At 57.9% G+C, this 19194-nt stretch overlaps 2 protein-coding genes across 2 annotated transcripts; both read right to left on the bottom strand.

Annotated features, from left to right (window-relative positions):
- Positions 1–148: 148 nt before the first annotated feature.
- Positions 149–4613, bottom strand: MTFR1L (mitochondrial fission regulator 1 like). Its single transcript, XM_054292377.1, has 6 exons — positions 4529–4613; positions 3765–3869; positions 3029–3138; positions 2290–2501; positions 1455–1776; positions 149–1010 (listed from the first exon to the last, which is right to left on the bottom strand). Exons 1-6 carry the CDS (start codon positions 4541–4543, stop codon positions 905–907), a joined length of 870 nt encoding a protein of 289 aa, XP_054148352.1. The 5' UTR covers positions 4544–4613; the 3' UTR covers positions 149–904.
- A 1909-nt stretch (positions 4614–6522) lies between these two features.
- SELENON (selenoprotein N) lies at positions 6523–18071 on the bottom strand. The gene is made up of 12 exons (XM_054292375.1): positions 17958–18071; positions 15690–15807; positions 14626–14756; positions 14030–14242; positions 13283–13407; positions 12160–12297; positions 11229–11310; positions 10176–10364; positions 8829–8934; positions 7975–8087; positions 7265–7366; positions 6523–6939 (listed from the first exon to the last, which is right to left on the bottom strand). The coding sequence occupies exons 1-12, from the start codon at positions 18069–18071 to the stop codon at positions 6769–6771; spliced, it is 1602 nt and encodes a 533-aa protein (XP_054148350.1). The 3' UTR covers positions 6523–6768.
- Between the last annotated feature and the right edge of the window lie 1123 nt (positions 18072–19194).

Here is a 19194-nt window from a genome sequence, read left to right on the forward strand (position 1 = left end):
AATTCTCACATCTTCTCTCTGCCACAGAATTCCCTCCTCTGTTTTTTGAGGTGGGGATGATGATTTAATTTTTCAAGGACATTGAGGAGGATGAAGAAAGCCCCTGGCCCCACCCCGAGCCCATCAATAACCCCACAGACCATCAGTGTCTTATTAAGGCTCCATTTTATAGAAAGGAAACAAAAATGACATTTTAAATACAGCCATGGGGGCACTGCAGGGAAGGTGGAGCTGGGGAGAGCTCTGGGTGAGGGGGAGCTGCAGCCACAGCCAGGCCAAGCCCCTGCCCTGCTCTGCCTGGGCTGCCAGGGCCACAAACAGACCCTGGGGAGGTGGAATCAAACACAGGCTGGGGGCACAGGGGCTTCAATTCAATCACTGGCAGGAACTTAAGGCCATTCTGTCATGCAACTGTGGCTGATCTGTGAGGGAATGAACACCCAGGGCACAGGAAACCCCTCAGACCCGAGCCAGGGGGGTTTGGGGAAATAAAATCCCTTTTCCCACCATGATCCAACAGTCCCGGAGGGCTGGGAGCACCCAGGAGCTCGTTCTCAGGGTAAAAACTGGGGTTTGTCCTGTCCAAACCGGGCAGGGAACTGGTTCTGTCCTTGCAGCCCAGTGCTGAGCTGGAACCTAAGGAAAAGTGCAGGAACACAGAACTCATCCAGCAGCACGCCAGGAGATCCTCACCAACACCAAAACACAGCTGGGAAACAGCTCCCATCTTCTTAAAAAGGATTTTCTTAAATAGAACAACACGTGGCAAAAACACATCAAATCCAATTCCCGACCAGGTGTCCGTGCACAAACCATGATCAATAAAAGAGGCAGAAGGCTCAATCCTTGGGAGAAGGCAGCTGCTGTGGAGGAGCTTGTGGGAGCAGAGCTGAGGGCAGCAGCATCACTTCTCCTTCAGGGCCAGGTCCTCGTCCTTGAGGGCAAACTTCCTCCGGAGCACCTCTGCAATGAGCACGGCCGGGTCCTCCTGCTTCAGGGACGGGCGGCTCCTGAGGGGACAAAACTCACTGCAGACAGCACAGAAATCACTGCAGACAGCACAAAACTCACTGCAGACAGCACAAATTCCTCACTGACAGCTCTGCCTGGCTCCTGAGGGACAGAATTCACTGCAGTGAGCACAAAACTCACTGCAGACAGCCCAAACAGGACCCAAATCCCTCACTGACAGCCCTGCCTGGTTCCTGAGGGCACAGAACTCACTGCAGTCAGCCCTGAACAACAAAACCCAGGAATGTGTTACCAATTCTGCTCCAAGGAGGTATTTCCCCCATGAAAATTCTCCATTATTTCCTATCCCAGAGAGGCAAAAACCCCAGGAATGAGTTACCAACATCTCATTTCCCCAGGAACGGAGCAGCTCCGGCCCCGTGCCCGCCCAGGCTCTGCACGGATTCCAGTCAGAATTAAGGAGGATTTCAGGAAGCACTCACAAGTCCTTGCTCTGCTTCATCCTGTGGATGTCCTTGAGAATGCCCATCATGTCGGCGAAGCTGCTGGCCTTGGACAGGGACACCGAGTCCTCCTCGTCGGGCTCGCGGGGCTCGGGCCGGCCCTCGGCGGCCGCGCCCAGCGGCGGCAGCTCCAGCTCGGCCACCGACGGCGCCTCGGGGCTCTCCAGCTCCGCCTCCTCCTCCGTGATGTCGCTGATCACGAAGGACGTGGTGGACTGGAAGGAGGGCCCGAAGCAGTGCACGGGAGAGGAGGCGTTGGAGCTGCCCGGGGACAGCAGCTCCGGGGTCAGCTGGGCCGAGGCTGGGACAGAGAACGGGAGGTGCGAGGGTGAGCTCACGGCAATGTACGTGGGACAGCTTCGCACCGGCACAACAGAGTGTAAAACCAAACAACATGTAAAACCCGAGCTGCCCCCAGAGCCAGCACCCACCGAGGGAACTGCGGGGAAACACCCTGAATGAACCTGGAGGGACCCAGGGAACTGCTGGGAACCAGCCCAGAGTGAGCCTGGAGGAACCCACGGCTCAGCCCCCAAAAGTAAATCAGATGAACCATTAAACAAAATACATGTGGTATTTTTTTTAAAAAATCAACTGTGTCTTGTTTGTATATTTGAGTTTTGCAGATCTGGCACCTTGAATGCAGTTGTGCTTTGGGATATAACTGGTTCACATGGATACTGATCCATGCCTGCTGGTCAGCAGCAATGGAGGAGTGAGAAAGAAGGTAAAAGACTGGGTAAATGTTGGGAAAACAGCCCAGAGGGGGCCTGGAGGAACCCAGGGCTCAGCCCCAGCAGGAACCTGGCCCTACCTGACTGTGCAGCCACGATTTTGGCGATCTGGCTCCGCAGGTGGCTCAGCTCATCCTGCAGCTCCGTGGTCCTGCTCAGGGCTGGCAACCCAGGCTTCTTCAGGGCCAGCAGCTTCTCCTCCTGCTTCCTCAGGTTGGGCACCGAGGCGTTCCTCTGGATCACCGTGAAGGGACTCGGCTTCCACTTGTGCTTCAGAGGGCGAGTGTCACTTCTGGGGACACAAAACTGTCAGAGCTGAGGCCAAACCTGGCCAGGGCAGAGCCTGGCACAGCCTGAGGGCAGCAGAGCTGGGACAAAATCCTGTCAGGAACTGGGGCCAAACCTGGCCAGGGCAGAGCCTGGCACAGCCTGAGGGCAGCAGAGCCTCCAAGGAAACAAATGAAGGCTCTGTGTGCCCACAGAGAGCACAGAGCACCTCTGCAGCACCAGGAACACAGGAAACTGTGGCTGCCCCTGCATCCCTGCAGGTGTCTCCAGGGGCATTTCAGTCCTGGGAGAGCTCAATCCTTTCCTGGCCAGAAAACCCCTTGGAGCAGCAGTTACTGTGCACAGAGCAGGACATGGCCCAGGCTCCTGGCACTTCCCACAGGAATTCCTCTCTGGGTTCTTTGTCATTTTTTCCCCTCTCTGGGTAAAAATGTCTCTCAAGAGGCACCATATGAGACCCTGAGGGGACTGGAAGCTGTGGCCATGAGAGCACAGTGTGGCTCTGTGCCAGAACAGCAGAGGAAAACCAACCTGACCCTGGCGTAGGTCTCCTCATCGTCAGCTGCGATCCACACGATGTCAGCCAGGGTGGGCACGGGGGGCACATCCCCCAGGTACAGATCTGACACACTGGGCAGCACCTGCAGGACGGAGATGCTGCTGAGGAGAGGGTGTTTGTCCTCCTGGAGCTGCCCCAGGTGTGCTGCCAGAGCCCCTGTGCTGTGGGCAGCTGTGTCAGGCACACACACAGCACCAATTCCAGCAGTTTGTTTTAGTTTGCACAATTGTTTGAGGTTTGGAGCTGGGAGAGAAATCCTTCCCTGGGCCAGCTGCTGCTCCTTCCTACTGTGTGAGGCAGGAGGTGACACCTGATCCAGGCCAGGCGCTGCCAAGGCCACGTGCCACCCTCTGCCACTCCAAGTACCACCCTCTGTCACTCCAAGGGTGACATCAGGGACTCCACAGTCCTGGAACAGCCCCAGAGGGCAGCAGGCCCCTTGGAGGTCACACAGCAAAACCCTGGGACAGCAGCTCCACCTTTCCATTTCCCTCAGCTCAGGCACTGCCTGAGCAGGGATTCCCTCAAGCTGCCAGGGATCGCTTGACAAGAACAGAATTCAAGAAAAAATAAATTACAAAAAGAATTCCTAAACTTCACTGCACCAGTGCAGGTTTTGTGGCTGCAGCTCTGCAGATGTGTGGGGGCAGAGCAGCCCTGCTGGCACTGCCTTGTGCTGCCCCAGGCGCCCAGGCAGGGGACACTCACCTCGAAGGTGGCCCTGGGACAGGGCTTCAGGGGCAGGTTGGAGCCGATCATCCTGACCACGCTGCGAGCTGAGCCATGGGGCTTGTTCTGCCAGATGGGGATGGTCTGCAGGGACACAGCACGCTCAGCACCACACCCAGGCCCTCCCTGGAATTCATTCAGCTGGAAATTCTCCTCAGCTGTCAGGGGCTATCTCTGACTGGTTATCTGTTCACTTGTCACTGAGAACCTGGTGGTAACTGAGGTTAGCAGCTGGTTTGGAGCTCCCAGGACACTTCTGGGCTGCAGCCAAAGGGTGAAGTGCTCTGCCCATGAGAGCTCCTGTGGCAGGAACAGCACCAGGCTTTGCACGGGGAACAGCACGGTGCCAAAGCTCAGCCCACAGCTCACCCAGGAATCGATTTATTGCTGGAGCTCCTCTGTGCTCTGAGCACTCTCCATGCTGACACACCTGAAACTCCTGAGGAGCCCTTCAGACTGAACCCTTGGGCTGGGGCAGGGACGGGACAGAAATCTCTCTGCCTGGGGATAGGGACTGGGGCGGGGAGGGGACAGATCTCTGCCTGGGGACAGATCTGTGCCTGGGGACAGATCCCTGCCATCTCTGCCCGGGGACAGGGGCGGGGGCAGTGCCCGGGAGCTGCTGCTGGGGAACGGCGGCAGGGGAAGGTTCTGGGGCAGTGCCCGGGGCTCGGAGGAGGTGTCGGGGGCAGTTTCGGGGCAGCCCCCGGGGCAGTGCCCGCTGTCCCGCCCGTGTCACTCACGGCCTCCGCGTCCATGTCCGCCTGCTCAGCGCCGGCCGCTCATCGCACCCGCTCCGCCCTCACTGCAACAACAGCGGGGGCTCAGCACGGCCCGGCCCGGCTCTCCGGCCCCTCACGGCCCGGCCCGGTCCCCCGGCCCCTCACGGCCCGGCCCGGCCCGGTCCCCCGGCCCCTCACGGCCCGGCTCTCCGGCCCCTCACGGCCCGGCCCGGCCCCCCGGCCCCTCACGGCCCAGCCCCCCGGCCCCGGTACCTGCGGGCCGGCGGCGCAGCTCGGCCCCGCTGCCAGCGCCCCCTCCGCCGCCATCCCCGGAACCAGAACCGGGCCCGCCCCGCGCCTTCCGGGGCCGCGGCGCCTGCGCCGGGAACAGCGAGGGGACAGCCCGGGGACAACGGGACGGCCCGGTGTAAAGGGGGGACACCCTGTTACATGGGGACACCCAGGTGTAAAGGGGACATTGGGGACACCCCGTCTCGCCCCTCGCCCCCGCAGCCCCGGCGCAGGAAGCAGAGCCGAGCCCAGCTGAGGAAATGATGCACGGATGATTTTGGTTTTACCGGGGCCGCTCCGCCGCCCCTCCCGGCCGACATCGGCCCGGGCCCGCCGCGGGTTTCGGGCCGGGGCGTCACCAGGCACGGCAGGGGCGGCGGCGGAGCCCATACAGAGAGAACGGACCGAGAACGGGGGAACACAGGGAGGGAATGGGGAGAACGCTTGGCACGGACTGATGGAGCCCCGCAGCCTGGCACGGGAAAAGGGACACGGGCTGTGACCCCTCGGGGTCCCCCAGGCCGCTCCGGCTCGGGGGTGGCTTTGGGGCTCCCCCTGCACTGCCCAGGCTCATCCCGAGAGCGCTCACAGCTGGCTGGGGGAGCTCAGGAGAGAATAAAATAAAAATAAACTCTGTGGGATCCCAAAGGCTGAGCCCTGCAGGGATGGAAGGGCCCCAAGGGCTGCCAGAGCTCTGCAGTGCTGCCCCGAGCCCAGCCTGTCCCACCGGGGTGTGGAAAGTGCAGAGTTAATGCATAGTTACAAAGCCAACCGTGCCGGGGTCATTAATTAGTCTCACTAGAGAAATTAGTGAAGTGGCACCGGTTCAGCCCAGAGCTAAGCTCAGTCTCCAGGCTCAGGTATGGACCAGGGTGGGGACAGGGGAATTGCCACCACCAGGCTCCTCCCAGGACTGAAAATTAAAAATTAAAAAAAGGCTTTTCCCTTAATTTGATTTGGTCCAACACAATTGTGCTTCAGAGAGCAGAAGAAGCATCAGCAGCCAGGGCTGGCTGCAGGCAGCTACTGAGGATGCTTTGTCCCCTCACATGTCTGTAGGAATTTGCCTGAAACTTCACTCAACCTTTCCTTCTCCAAATCACAAAATGATGCTCATTCTGATCCAGGCATTGGCACAGAGCAGGAGCAACTGCTCAGGGTGGCTTCAGGTGAGGGACAATGGCTTTGTGTCTGAACAATCTCTTTGGAAAAAATTCCTGGAAATACCTTCTTGTACTGCTGGCTTTTAGAGCTGCCCAGTCCTCAGCCAGGTGAGGATCCCGGGCAGCTCCCAGAGGGAACTTCATGTTCACAACCTGGGAGCTCAAAGCACACAGGGACAGAGCAGCAGCTCCAAGGGGACACGGGGACAAGGTCCCAGAGCTGCTGGGAGGGATGGATGGGTGGGTGGGACACTGCTCACTGCTGTGTCCTTCAGCCTGGGGTCACTGGGGGGCTCACACTGATCCTCAGCCCACCCCTCTGATGCCCTGGTGCCCATCCTGGTGTCCCTGTGCCACCCTCAGGGCAAGGCCACCAGTGCCACAGGAGCTCAGGGCTGCCACAGTCCTGTCACACAGACTGTCACAGTCAGATCCAGGCTGCCCAGGACACCAGGCTGGCCCCAGGGGACAGGCACTGCCCAGGGCTGCTGGCTCTGTGCTCAGCACGAGTGTTTGGTCACGATGGCAGCGCTGTCCCTGCTCCCAGCAAGTCCTGCAGGCCAGGAGCAACGAGGGTGGGTGCACACCCAGGCGGGGGCACTGGGATGTGTTCAGGTATTTGCACTCCTGCAGAAATGTGCCTGCAGCGAGAGGGGCAGGCTGTGGAACTGAACTCAGCTCACACCAGGACCCAGAGCTGGGACTGCTGCAGTTCAACGTCTGCCACGGGGATCAGGAGGATTTGCTGTAACCAAAATAGATCTCTGGAGTCTTTGGCCATCTCAGGGGGGCATTCAGTGCCTACTTTTAGGGCTGCAGGTATGGTTTTGCTCTGTGCAGCCCTTCCTTCAGGAACTGGAGGTAAGTTGCAGTTGAAGGGTCTTCAAAATTGGTTGAGAAACTAAAGATGCTGCTTTCAACATCTTCAGGCTTCATGGAAGTAATGTCCAGGAAATAGTTGGCATTGATGTGGTGAACCTGGCAAAGGAAACAGATGAGAGGAGACTTCTAAGGGTCAGAACAATTCCCCATCCCCTGCCTGGCCTGCAGCCAGCACAGAGGAGACAAGGCTCTAACAGCTCCCACGGAATATCTGATTCTTGTGCTAATTCAGGAACCAGAATTTGGGTCTGAATTTCACAGTCAGAGAACAATGTGTGATGTTCCCCCAAGGGTGCTGACCCTTTGCTGAGGTTAAGAAGAAGAACTAAAACACATTTGTTCCAGATTTCTAGGCTCAGGGGCAGCCCCAGCTCTGGCAGACCCTGCCCAGAACAGATGCCATGGAGGAGCCCAGCCTTACCACCGTGCCGTTGGGGAGGCAGATCATCATCTCCACAGGGAAGTTGTATTTCTCCAGGTGCAGCTTGGCCAGTTTGCTGTGGAGCTCATTCTCTCTGTTGCTCTGCAGGGAGACACCAAAGCCACACACTGGCACACCCCACAAGTGGCAGAATGGCACAGGGGAGCCCACAGGAGAGCAGGAGGGAGGGAGCAGAGCAGCTTTGCAGTGCAATGGTAACTGGTACCACTCTCACAGGCTGCTTTCCCTTTCCCTCTCAGGCTCCCTCTCTCATTTCAGCTGCAGATTTTCTCCCCAGACAAGAAATCACCCCATCACAGGCACACCAAAGTGTGATCCCAGCCCTTCCCAGTCCCCAGCTCTGTGACTGATCCCAGCTGACAGCACAGGCTCACAAGGGGGAAAGGCTCAGCCAGGAGCCCCAGGGCTCACACAGTTATTTGGGTATTTGGTTATTTGCTTGTCCCCTGGGCTGCAGGGCAGTCAGCTGGCTGATGGCACCAGAGGCCTTGGGCAGGGCTGTCTCACAGAGAAACATCTGTTTTAGCTTTAAACCTGGCACCAGGACAGAGCCAAGGGGGTCACAGTGCCACTTGTCAGCCTGCTCCATCTGCTGCCTGCCTGGCCCCTGCAGCAGCCAAGCACAGGGAGGGCTGGGAACAGAGATCCCCCTGGCACCCCCTGGCACCCCAGCAGAGCGTGAGCCTCACCTGCAGCTCCTCCAGCTCCTTGACCAGGGACCAGCTGCTGATGAAGCTCTCGTTGAGCAGGGCGAGGATGGGCGAACTTTCCAGGACGGTTTCCCGGAGAGTTCGCCCCGAACCTGGCACGGGAAGAGGCACAGGAGGCTTTGCTGGGCTTCCTCAGGGCACTGTCACCGTGCTCCATGCCAGCTGCTGAGTGCCAGCTGGCTCTGGCTCCCCCCAGCCCTCCCCACTGCCTTTCTGCTCCATTTCTGGCAGTTTTCCATGGCTTTTGCTCCCCACAGGTGCTGCTGGCAGAGCAGAGCCCAAGGCGGGCACAGAACAGGAGAGCCATGGCAGCCACCCCCAGTGCCACCTGCTGCTCATGCCAAGCACAGCCCAGTGCTGAGGGCTCTTCAGGGCACACAGGATTGAGGAGACCCTTCCCCTCCTGCCCAACGTGGCACAGAAGCTCTGAGGCACTGGGGGGGAAAGCTGCACACCAGGACAGCCCCAAGGCCAGGCCTGGCTCTGACCTGTTCTGTGCAGGTGCCAGGACAAGCCACACAGAGCAGTGCCCCTTTCCCTGCCAATGCTGCCTCTCCTCTTCCCCAGCAGGAGAGAGGAAAGGGAAGGACCAGAGCCATGTCTCCACTTTGACAAAGGCACCTGACTCAGACAGAGCTGGTGTGGCCACTGGGCAGCTGAGATCTCATCAGTAATTCCCACTCCCAGCTCCCAGCAGTGATTCCCAGCTCCCAGCAGTGATTCCCAGCTCCCAGCTTTGTCTGTCCAGCACCCCCAGAGCCCAAACAAGTGGCGCAAGGTCACCTGCTGGCCCCTGACCCCCATCCCTGCAGCCAGGCTGGCAATGCCCTCACCTCAGCAGGACTGGTCATCCAGGGCCCCCCAGAGCAGGATGGAGTGCACCAGCTTCTTCTCTGCTTGTGCTCTCTCAAAGGCTTCTGTGAAGGGCAGGTAGGAGACCTGGGGGCAGAGGGACAGCGTGAGGGACAGGGACACAACAGCCCAGCTCCAGCAGGAGCAGCTCTGAGGGAACCAGACCCAGGGGGGACACACACAGAGCTCAGTCTGCAGCAGGACATGCAGATTTAAATCAGTGATAACTGTGATAAAGTGATAACTGTGGTGGGGAGGCTGTGGTCCCCCTGTCCCTGTCCCTGCAGAGCCCTGACCTCACACACTGCAGAGAACACCTGCACCAGGGCGCCCAGGCTGTCTGCAGCCCCACCTCAGCTGCAGGGAAATCTGGCCTTGAGATATTTATTATAAAATCTCCTGAAAAACCCTGAGAATTGGCTGAGGGAGCCTGCACAGAGCTGCTCCATCCCACCTCAGCTGCTGGGAAACCTGGCCTTGAGATATTTATTATAAAATATCCTGAAACAGCCTGAGAGCTGGCTGAGGGAGCCTGCACAGAGCTGCTCCATCCCACCTCAGCTGCAGGGAAATCTGGCCTTGAGATATTTATTATAAAATATCCTGAAACAGCCTGAGAGCTGGCTGAGGGAGCCTGCACAGAGCTGCTCCATCCCACCTCAGCTGCAGGGAAATCTGGCCTTGAGATATTTATTACAAACCTGCTGAAAAATCTCAAGAATTGGCTGAGGGAGGCTGCACAGAGCTGCCGCAATCACTCCAGTGAAAGGAACTGATAGGAACATCTTGGCAGCCTGAAGGGACATTTGTAAGCTCGGGCACGAGGAGGCAGCCACCAAAATGTGTCCCTGCAGCCAAGGCAGCAGTGACAGGCAGTGGCCATCTGCTCCACAGCCTGCTGGCCTGTTAAATGGTTTGGGTCACCCAGAGCTGTAAATCTGTGTCTGGCTGCAGGCTGCAGAGGCACAGGCAGCTCGTGTGTTCTCTGCTGATAAGGAGAGCTTGGTCCAGAGGCACCTGGCTGCTGTGCCAGTGAAGCCAGAGCAAAAAGCATTTGTGAGCAGCACAATTACCTGGCTGCTCCACAATCACAGCATAGACAGTGATCAGAGGCAGGAAGGATGAGCCTACACCCACAGCACAATCCTGACATGGAGAATTTGCTGCTGCCTGTGCTGCTGTGTGACCCCAAACCCCCCGGGACACCCTCCCAGTGCCCTGGATGCTGCTCAGGCTGTGTTCCCTGGACCCTCCAGGTCACTGGGTGGCTCAGTGAGGACGATCTGCCCCAAATCAACGTGCCAAGGAGAGCCCAGCCCCTTGCTCACCTTCTTAAATGGGTACATGGCCACCTCCAGCCTGTGGGCTGCCTCCTGCCAGGGGATCTGCTGCTGCCAGGTGATCTCCTCAAACACAAACTGGATGGGCTCCTCCGAGGGGTCCCTGCTGGCCAGGACCTTCCCGTCCTCATCGTGGATCACGGAGGGCACCGAGGGCCCTGTGGCCTCCAGCTCCATCTGCAGGGAACAGCCTGCCTTGGACCTGCTGCCAGCCCTCTCCTGGTGCTCCAGGACAGGGCACAGATCCTAAACAACACCGTGCAGCTCCTCGGGAAGGCACAGCCTCATCTCCCATCTCCTGGAGCTGCACTGTGCCAGTGAAACACCAGGAGAGGAACTTCGTTTCCCTCAGTGTGGCTGCACTCCCTGGGCTGGAAATGCACAGAGTCCACGTTCCCACCTTCCAGTGCTGTGGGACACCAGATCCTTTCAGCCACCAGGACCTGCAGGGCTCACTGGCAGCTCTTGCTCTGTCACCAGCTCAGCCCTGGGAAGCCACGAGAGGGAGCAGCAGGAAAAGCTGCCCAGGAGCTTCCCTGTGGTTCTGCTACAGCTGGAATGATTCTGCTAAATCTGACTTCTGCCAATTAAAAATAATCACAGCTCTAGTCTAGGAGAACATGGGCCTGGTGAGTTCAGGCATTCAGAATTCTGCCTTATGTTTCCTGTCCCAAGAGCACAAAAAAGGGGAACAACCTCGTGCACTTTCTAAATCCAGCCCCACGGTTATTCATACCCTGCTCTGGGCTCAGGGCCTGGGTTCAGCTCCTCATCTTCCCTCCTGCCTGTCAGGCAATGTTTTAAAAAAGGGAAAAGTCTCCAAAAGCTTAGGATGCAACCCACACTGAGGGAAAAAGGAAAATACCAGAAGAGCTGCCAACGGGGCTGCAGAGGACAGACAGAGACAATTGGAAATTGCACTGCTGTACTGAAATGATCCAGGGAAAGCTCCAAGGAATGGGGTACGGAGGCTCCACAGGTTTGTGGCAGCACAAACCCCTGAGAAGCTGCCCAGTGTGGGGCACAGGACAGGGCACAGACCTGGGGCAGGTATCCAATGTCCACCTCCATGTTGCTGCTCTCGCTTGCCCCGTAGAGCCACTCCATGTCCACGTTCAGGGACCTGCAGGGGAACAGACAGGGCCAAAGCTGGGCAAGGGAACCCCCAAACTGTGCAAGAGAACCCCAAACTGAGAGAGCATCCTCCTGCAGGGGAACCCACGAGTGACCCAGGGCCAAAGCTGTGCAAGGGAACCCCCAAACTGAGGGAACATCCTCCTGCAGGGCCAGCACTGAGCCCAGAGCCTCTGGAGATCTCTGTGCTCCCTGCAGCAGCCCAGGAACACCAATCCTGCTGGCCCAGGGCCCAGGCACCCACTCAGCACTCTGGAAATCACACTCAACACCTCTGAGCTCTGTCAAATGACAGGAAAGAGAGATGTCTTTGCTCCCTCTTCCTTCCCAGCATTTCGCTCGCACATCCTGATCCTGCTGAACTTTTAAAAGTGTTTTTCTGGAAGCAAAAGGCTGCTGGCAGAGCCCAAAGTGGCTGCTGGCTGTAAGAAATGTGCTGACAGAGCCACTGGGGTTGAGTCGCCAGGGTAACGTTGTAATAGAATTTTCACTCTTGTCATGGGCAAAGAGATTTGAAGCTCCTTCCCCCTGAAACACTTCCAGCTCCTTGCCAGAGAGCAGGAACGAGCTGCTGCACAGCTCTGCACACAAAGCCTTAACCTGTGAGACTCCAAGCAAAAAATGTGTTGGAGGAGGAGCAGCAAGCCTTGCTGAACTCCACTGGGACTGCCAGTCCTGCCACATAACCCTGTCCCTCCCATAAGCAAGGGACAGTTAGTGGGTGTGAATCAGGCCCTGGGTGTGTCAGGGATCCTCACCAATGCAGAACTGCATTTAAAGCAACTGCAGAGCTCAAATCTCTCAGATTTTCCCAGAAATGAGAGGGAAACAGCCGTACCTGTTGTTGGGAACAAAGAGCCTGAAGTCCCTGACGTGGGAGGAGTCCTTGGACAGGACAATGTAACCTGTGAACTGCCCCGGGGAGAACCAGAAGGGGAAGTTTGGTGGCTCGTTCAGCTGGAATTCGGCGTGGATCCTGCAAGGAGAGAGGAGCCATCAGCTGGGATCCTGCACTGCAGGGACAGCAGGGAAAAGCTGTCTCCAGGCACCTGAAACTATGAACCTCGACTGGGCACAAGAGGTGGAGCTTAAACAGCTTTTCATGTCACACAGTGAGGAGGGTGAGACTGGAACAGATGCCCTGGGTCAGGAGCATCTCCAGTATCCATGCCTTCTGGAACTGGGCAGCCAGGAAGGATGAAGTAATTTATCATTCCTTGAATCACAGGGACAGAACAAGGCCCCTTTAGCTTGCTCAGACACATCAAAGCTGTGTGCAACACTGTAAAGTGTGTAACAGCTGTGTAAAGCGTGTAACACTGCCAGTAAAACAATTCTGTGCACTCTCCACCTTGGAAAGACACTCTGACAAACCTAAATCTAACAGAATTCTTGCCAGCCAGATTCTCCCCTTTCAGCCAGCGGTGATGCCCTGCATGAGGACATGGTGACACTGGCAGCACAGGGGACCCTTGGCTTGCATGAGGACACGGTGACACTGGCAGCACAGGGGACCCTTGGCTTGCATGAGGACACGGTGACACTGGCAGCACAGGTGACTTTTGGCTTGCATGAGGACACGGTGACACTGGCAGCACAGGTGACTTTTGGCTTGCACCTCCCTCCCAGCCCCAGCACCCAGTGTCCCTTGGGAACCTGCTGCAGTGCCATGCCTGCTGTGCCCTCTGCCAGGGCTGCACAGGCTGGGGGTGTCCCCATCCCCCGGGGGTGTCCCCATCCCCCGGGGGTGCCCCCATCCCCCGGGGGTGCCCCCATCCCCTGGGGGTGTTCCCATCCCCCGAGGGTGTCCCCATCCCCTGGGGGTGTTCCCATCCCCCGAGGGTGTCCCCATCCCCCGGGGGTGTCCCCATCCCCCGGGGGTGCCCCCATCCCCCGGGGGTGCCCCCATCCCCTGGGGGTGTCCCCATCCCCCGGGGGTGTCCCCAGCCCCCCGGGCTCACCGGAATGCCACGCTGTAGTAGAAGCTGCTGCTGGCCTGCAGGCAGGCCACGGCTCCCTGCGGGGCGAAGCGCGTCCTGACGAAGGGGCGCGGGTGGAACATGCTCAGCAGCCTGTGGATGAGCACCTGAGGGAGGGCAGGAGAGCGTGAGAACTGCTCCTCACACGGGAGGAGGGCTGAGGACAGCAATGAGAACTGCTCCTCCAAAGCAACCCCCACCTGAGAACGGCCGTGATTTAACAGCCAGCTCAGAGACCGACCTAATCACACAGCAAGGAGACAAAGCAAGGCACTGCTGTCACAAATAAATCCATCTTCCATGGTTTCTGTGCCATTGCCATGGGCTGCAGCCTTCCATCAGCCCAGGCAAACAGCAAACTGATGTGCAAGGCTGCCTGTGCCAATGCTTCAGCCTTGAAGGGGTGGGATGCAGCCAGGGGAGGGGATGCACAGCCAGGCTTTACCTGCTGGGCACACACAGGTCCCACCTGGCACCTGAAGGCTCACTTGGACACTGTCCCATCAGGAATGACCCCTGTCCTTTCTGAATAACTCTCTCTGGGAAAAGCTATGCTCCAGTCCCACACAATTAACAAACAAGATGAAGTTACTCGTCACAGACACACACAGAGCTTCTGCCTCCTCTCAGTTTTGCCCCCAGTTTAGGTGCTCCTGGCTATACACTGCAGAATTCCTGCTTCCCTAGAAAACAGGGGTACACATACGAAATCTGAGTGCCATATCTCACCTCTTTGCCCTTGGGAGGCGGAGGGTAAAACCTGTTGTTGGAGAGATACCCAGTGAAGATGTTCAGCTCACTGGGAATGATCCACCAGGGCTCCCCAAGCTCCAGATTGTCCTTAGGAGGGAGGAAGGCTTTGAAGTGCCTGGCAAGCAGGACACTCATGGGGGCTGCTGGGGCTGTCCAGTTCCTGAGCCCAGACAGAGCCACGTGGGAAATCTGGGAACAGAAGATGCTGTCAGAGCCCACAGAGGAGTGTCCCAGTGTGCAGTGATGTCATGGATGCAGGGAGGCTTTGGAAGAGGGGGGGAAAATGCATCACATCCCAAATTCTTCTTACCCCACCAAACATTCTGTCAGCCCTCAAGAATGTGAGCTCCAGAGCAGAGGGAACAGGCCATGAGCAGAGGCAGCTCTGTTCCTGCTCCCCAGGAAGGGAGGCTGCTCTGACTGGGGCAGGGCACTGCTGAGTGTGCTGAAAGCCTGCAATGCTGAGGGGGTCCCTGTCACAGCAAGGACCCTGTCCCCTCCCAGCACATTCCTGGTGCTGTTCCCACCCCCAGATTGTTTATCCCACAGTCTGGGCCCTGCGGGACACCTACTCCCAAGAAGCCATCCTTGCTCTTCGTCATCGTTTCCATGAGCAGGGGCTGGAACTTGGCCACGATGGACAGAGTCTCCCCATCTGGATCTGGTGTCTCCTCCTCTTCAGACTCTGACACTGGAGCAACCCCTGGGCACAAGGACAGGAATTCAGGCAGCTGCTGCCCCTCCCTCCCCTTTTATGCAGCTGTGAAGTGATCACACGTTTATCCTGCAAATCCAGGAGCACTGGGGGTCTCCCAGCTGTCCCCACACAGCAGAACTCTGACCCAGCTCTGGCTGCATGAATGAAGGGGAAGGGGATGAGCTCAATGGCTTTAACGTGGGAGGGGATGGGTTTAGGTTGGACATTGGGGAGGAATTGTTCCCACAGGCGCCCAGAGCAGCTGTGGCTGCCCCTGGATCCCTGGCAGTGCCCAGGGCCAGGCTGGACAGGGCTTGGAGCAGCCTGGGACAGTGGGAGGTGTCCCTGCCATGGCAGGGGTGGCACTGGATGGGCTTTGAGGTCCCTCCCAGCCCAAACCATTCCATGGTTCCCTGTTTCCCTGGCTGCAAAGCCCAGGCACACTCACAGCCCCATCCCAGCACGTGCTGGAGCCAGTCCAGGAGAGCACAGCAATCCCTGTCTGTGTCCCCATGTCCTTTGTCATGCCCACACTCTCCCTGGCTGGCACCAGCAGAGCCACTTGCTCTGTGCTGACACAGCCTGCAGAGATGATCTCCCCCAGCTGCCAGCCAGGAGAGCTGCCCCAGCTGAATGGAGCCCTCACTGGTGCCTCTGGCCTGGCCCGAGCTGCATTTGTGCCATTCACCCATCCCAAATCCCCCTTAAGCTCCACACAAAGTCACTTATGTACTTTGCTAGTCCAGCAGTGGGATCCTCCACCCTGTAAAAACTGCACTCTGTCACAGTGATGTCTGCTGCTTAAGCCTTTCCAACAACATGGAAAACCTCACAGCCTCTCTTCGTGTAAATAACACCCAGAAAACAATAAAGTGAATAAAACATTCAGTGAGTTCAAGCTGTGGGGTTCATGATGTTCGGCTCTGTGCAGGAACCCACCTGTGAGCTTCTCAGCAATGGGTTTGAACTCCTCTGGGCTCAGGTACAGGTCCTTGTTGGTGTCCAGGGAGGAGAAGAGGAACAGCCCCTCATTCCCCAAGGACTTGAGAGCCAGCTCCTGGTTTGGGAAGAAGAGGCAAGAGAGATTTCATTGGAACCTCCTGCAGGAGCCCACTGTGGCCCCTCTGGAGTTAACCCCACCCAGGGGGAAGATGAACGGCCCTTGGCAGGGTTTGGTGCTATTTGCAACGTGTCCAGGAACTGCTGGCACGAGGACACTGAACCTACATCTGCCTGAGTAATTCCAGCTGAACCATTTGCTCACGTTCAGAGCCTTTTGCCAGAAAAATCCCTCACTTCTTCCAGCTAGCTCAGCCTAAACCTGCAGATCTGGGAGCACCTGGAGGTGGTGGCTGCTGGGATGAGCTGATGTGCAAACAAAGGCGGTCAAATATGTGAGTACCACATTCCCAAAGCACAGAGGGAGTGAGCTGAGCCCTTGGAATTAGAAACCTCCACTTGTAGTGGGATCCACTCCAACATCACCGCCCTGCTCTGGTCAGTGCCCCTCTAAAGCTCCAGACCTGGAACTGGAATATTTTGGCTCCCTGCTCCCTCAGCCACCCATCAGGGAGTCACAGAACCCACGGCCTTCTCCAGAAACTTCCATAGGATCCCAGCTGCTCTGTGCCTCAGTTTCTCCCTCTGCCAAGCCCCCACAGGGCTCACCAAGGTGATGTCTCCCTCAGAGCAGCCCCAGAAGGGCTCTGGAAGCTTCCAGACATTTCCACTCTGCACTCTGAAGAGAAAGGAACAACTTGGGAGGCAGAGCAAGAGCTCCAGGTTGGTGTGAGAGGAGGGAGGGACACAGAGCAGGCAGGGCAAAGCCCTCAGTGCCAGCCAGCCCTTGGCACATGCCCCAGGATCCAGCAGCTTGCCCTGCCACCCTGGAGAAGGCTGGAGCTGGGAGCACAAACACTCTGCATTCTGCTGCTCTCCATTGCCTGCAGCACCATCCCCAGAGCTCCTGAGCCAGTTTATTTTCCATCTGTTGCCTGCCAGCCTGAAGCAGCACTAATGCAGCCTGGAAGGCTTTGCTCCCATCAACTGCAGCTACAAAAGCACTTAAGAGCCTTCCAGGGCACTTCCAGGGCCGAGACTGAAATAAACAGGAGCTCAAAACGAAGATGTGGATGAGGACGTGGCCAAGGACAGGAAAAAATGAAGGGAAACGTTTTTTTGTGCACAGGGACAATGCACTGTGGACTGTCCACAGTTAACCTGCTTTCATTCCCTGAATGAATGGGGATGAGCATCCTGGGCTCTGGAAAGAGGTAACAGCTCTGGTGAGCACCTGGCTGCAGGCGCTGACACATCTCCTTCAACCTGGTGTCCACCTGAACCCCCAGTGATGCCTGGTGGTCACCTCAGCCTGGCCACCTCAACCCAGTGTCCACCTTAACCCCCTCAATGCCTGGTGGTCACCTCAGCCCGGCCACCTCAACCCAGTGTCCACCTTAACCCCCTCAATGCCTGGTGGTCACCTCAGCCCGGCCACCTCAACCCAGTGTCCACCTTAACCCCCTCAATGCCTGGTGGTCACCTCAGCCCGGCCACCTCAACCCGGTGTCCACCTGAACCCCCCAATGCCTGGTGGTCACCTCAGCCTGGCCACAGCACCTCAGCCCCAGCAGCCACCGATGCCTGGCAGTGCCCCAACACCAGCGACACCTTAACCCCCATGGGCACAGATGCCTGGTGGTCACCTCAAACCCAGGGGTCACCCCAAGTCTGGCGGTCACTTCAGCCTGGCTATGGCTCCCTCAGCCCCCATTGATGCCTGGTGGTCATTCCAGTCTAGCTAGGCCCCCTCAGCCCCCATCAATTCCTGGTGGTGACTTCAGCCTTACTATGGCCACCTCCGCCACCACTGATGCCTGGTGGTCACTTCAGCCTGGTTATGGCCACTTCAGACCCCAACAAATGCCTGGTGGTCACTTCAGCCTGGCCACAGCCACCTCAGCCCCGGTGCCCACCGGCTCCTGGTGCCCCCTCAGCCCCACTCCGGCTCCTGGTGCCCCCTCAGTCCCACTCCGGCTCCCCCAGCCCCGCTCCGGTTCCCTCAGCCCCGCTCCGGCTCCCCCAGCCCCGCTGCCCGCCCGGGGCCGCCGCCTCCCCTCACGCAGCCCGGCCGGGCCGCGCCCGCCATTCCCGCTCGCTCCGCCCGGCCCGTCCCCGCCCCTGTACCCGGTGCCCGGTGCTCGGTACCTGCTGCCGCGCCGCCTCCGCGTCCCGGTAGTACTTGGCGGCCAGCAGCGCGGCCAGCAGCGCCAGGGCCAGCGCCAGGCGCGGAGGGGCCGCTCCGGGCCCCGGCCCCGCCATCGCGCCGGGCCCGCGCCGCGGAGCCGCCATGGCCGCCCGGCCGGGGGAGGCGTCAGGCGGCCGAGGAGGGGCCGCGGGCCCCGCGGAGAATAAAAACCCCTTTTTGTGTTAAATCACCTCCGCTCCGTCACGGGAAGGGGCTGTGTGGTGTTAAATATCGGCACTTGGTCGGGGAAAAATGTGTTTTAGTGGTAAATGAGCGTCGGTGCGTCTGGGAAATGATCGTGTTAGTGGTAAATGACCGGCACCCGCTAAGGAAAAAATGTGTTTTAGTGTTAAATCCCAGTTAGGGAAAAGTTCATTTTGGTGTTAAATTAACGGCACTTGTGAAGATAAAACCACTCTAAATGGTGAATGAGCGACACTTGTTCAGGAAAAAGTGCTTTTTAGGCTGAAATGTCTCTGCTGTGAGGGCTCTGGGGGGATGAACCCCATCCTCTGTCTCCAAGGACTTTTTCTTTATTATCCATGGGATAGATGTGTGTCTGTCCATCCTCACATTCCCATTTTGTCCTTAATTCAGCTTTTCCCAGAAAGAACCAAACCCTGGACTTGTTCTGCACTTCCCAAAGCCGTATCCTGCACTTCTACTTGGCTATAGCTGACCAAAATGGGTATTTTTTTAATTCTGCTGAGGTTTGAGCTCTGGGAATGGGAATGACTTGGCAGCCCTGGGGTGATGGTGCTCAGCCTCCTTTCTCCAGCATCATCCCCACATTTTGGGTCATTTTTACCACCATGTCTCATTTTGGGTCATTTTTACCACCATGGGTCACATTTTGGGTCATTTCCACCCCAAGCTTTTCAACCTCCCATGTCTTCAGTGTCCCTCCCGCAGCCGTGGCATTGCTGTCACATTGTCCCTTAGCGGTGGCTGGGCCAAGACACACAAAATTATTTAGCTACACAAATTTATTATTTTAACCCCTCCCCACGCCTCATTCTCCAATCCCTCTCCAATCCCCCACAGCCAGGGAAGATTTCTGCTGCAGGGCCGGCACCGAGTGTTTGATCTCTCCGAGGGAAGCAAGCAGCGTCAGCCTTTAATCCTTTGAAGCTCTGCTGTATCCTAAGCCTGCCTAATCGTTTTTGTTTTAGGTTTAAAGAACTCTGGAGATGGGGA

Source organism: Melozone crissalis, unplaced genomic scaffold, assembly GCF_028551555.1.
Source record: "Melozone crissalis strain CALT ecotype California unplaced genomic scaffold, PUWL_Pcris_2 ptg000108l_1, whole genome shotgun sequence".
Lineage (NCBI taxonomy): Eukaryota > Metazoa > Chordata > Aves > Passeriformes > Passerellidae > Melozone > Melozone crissalis.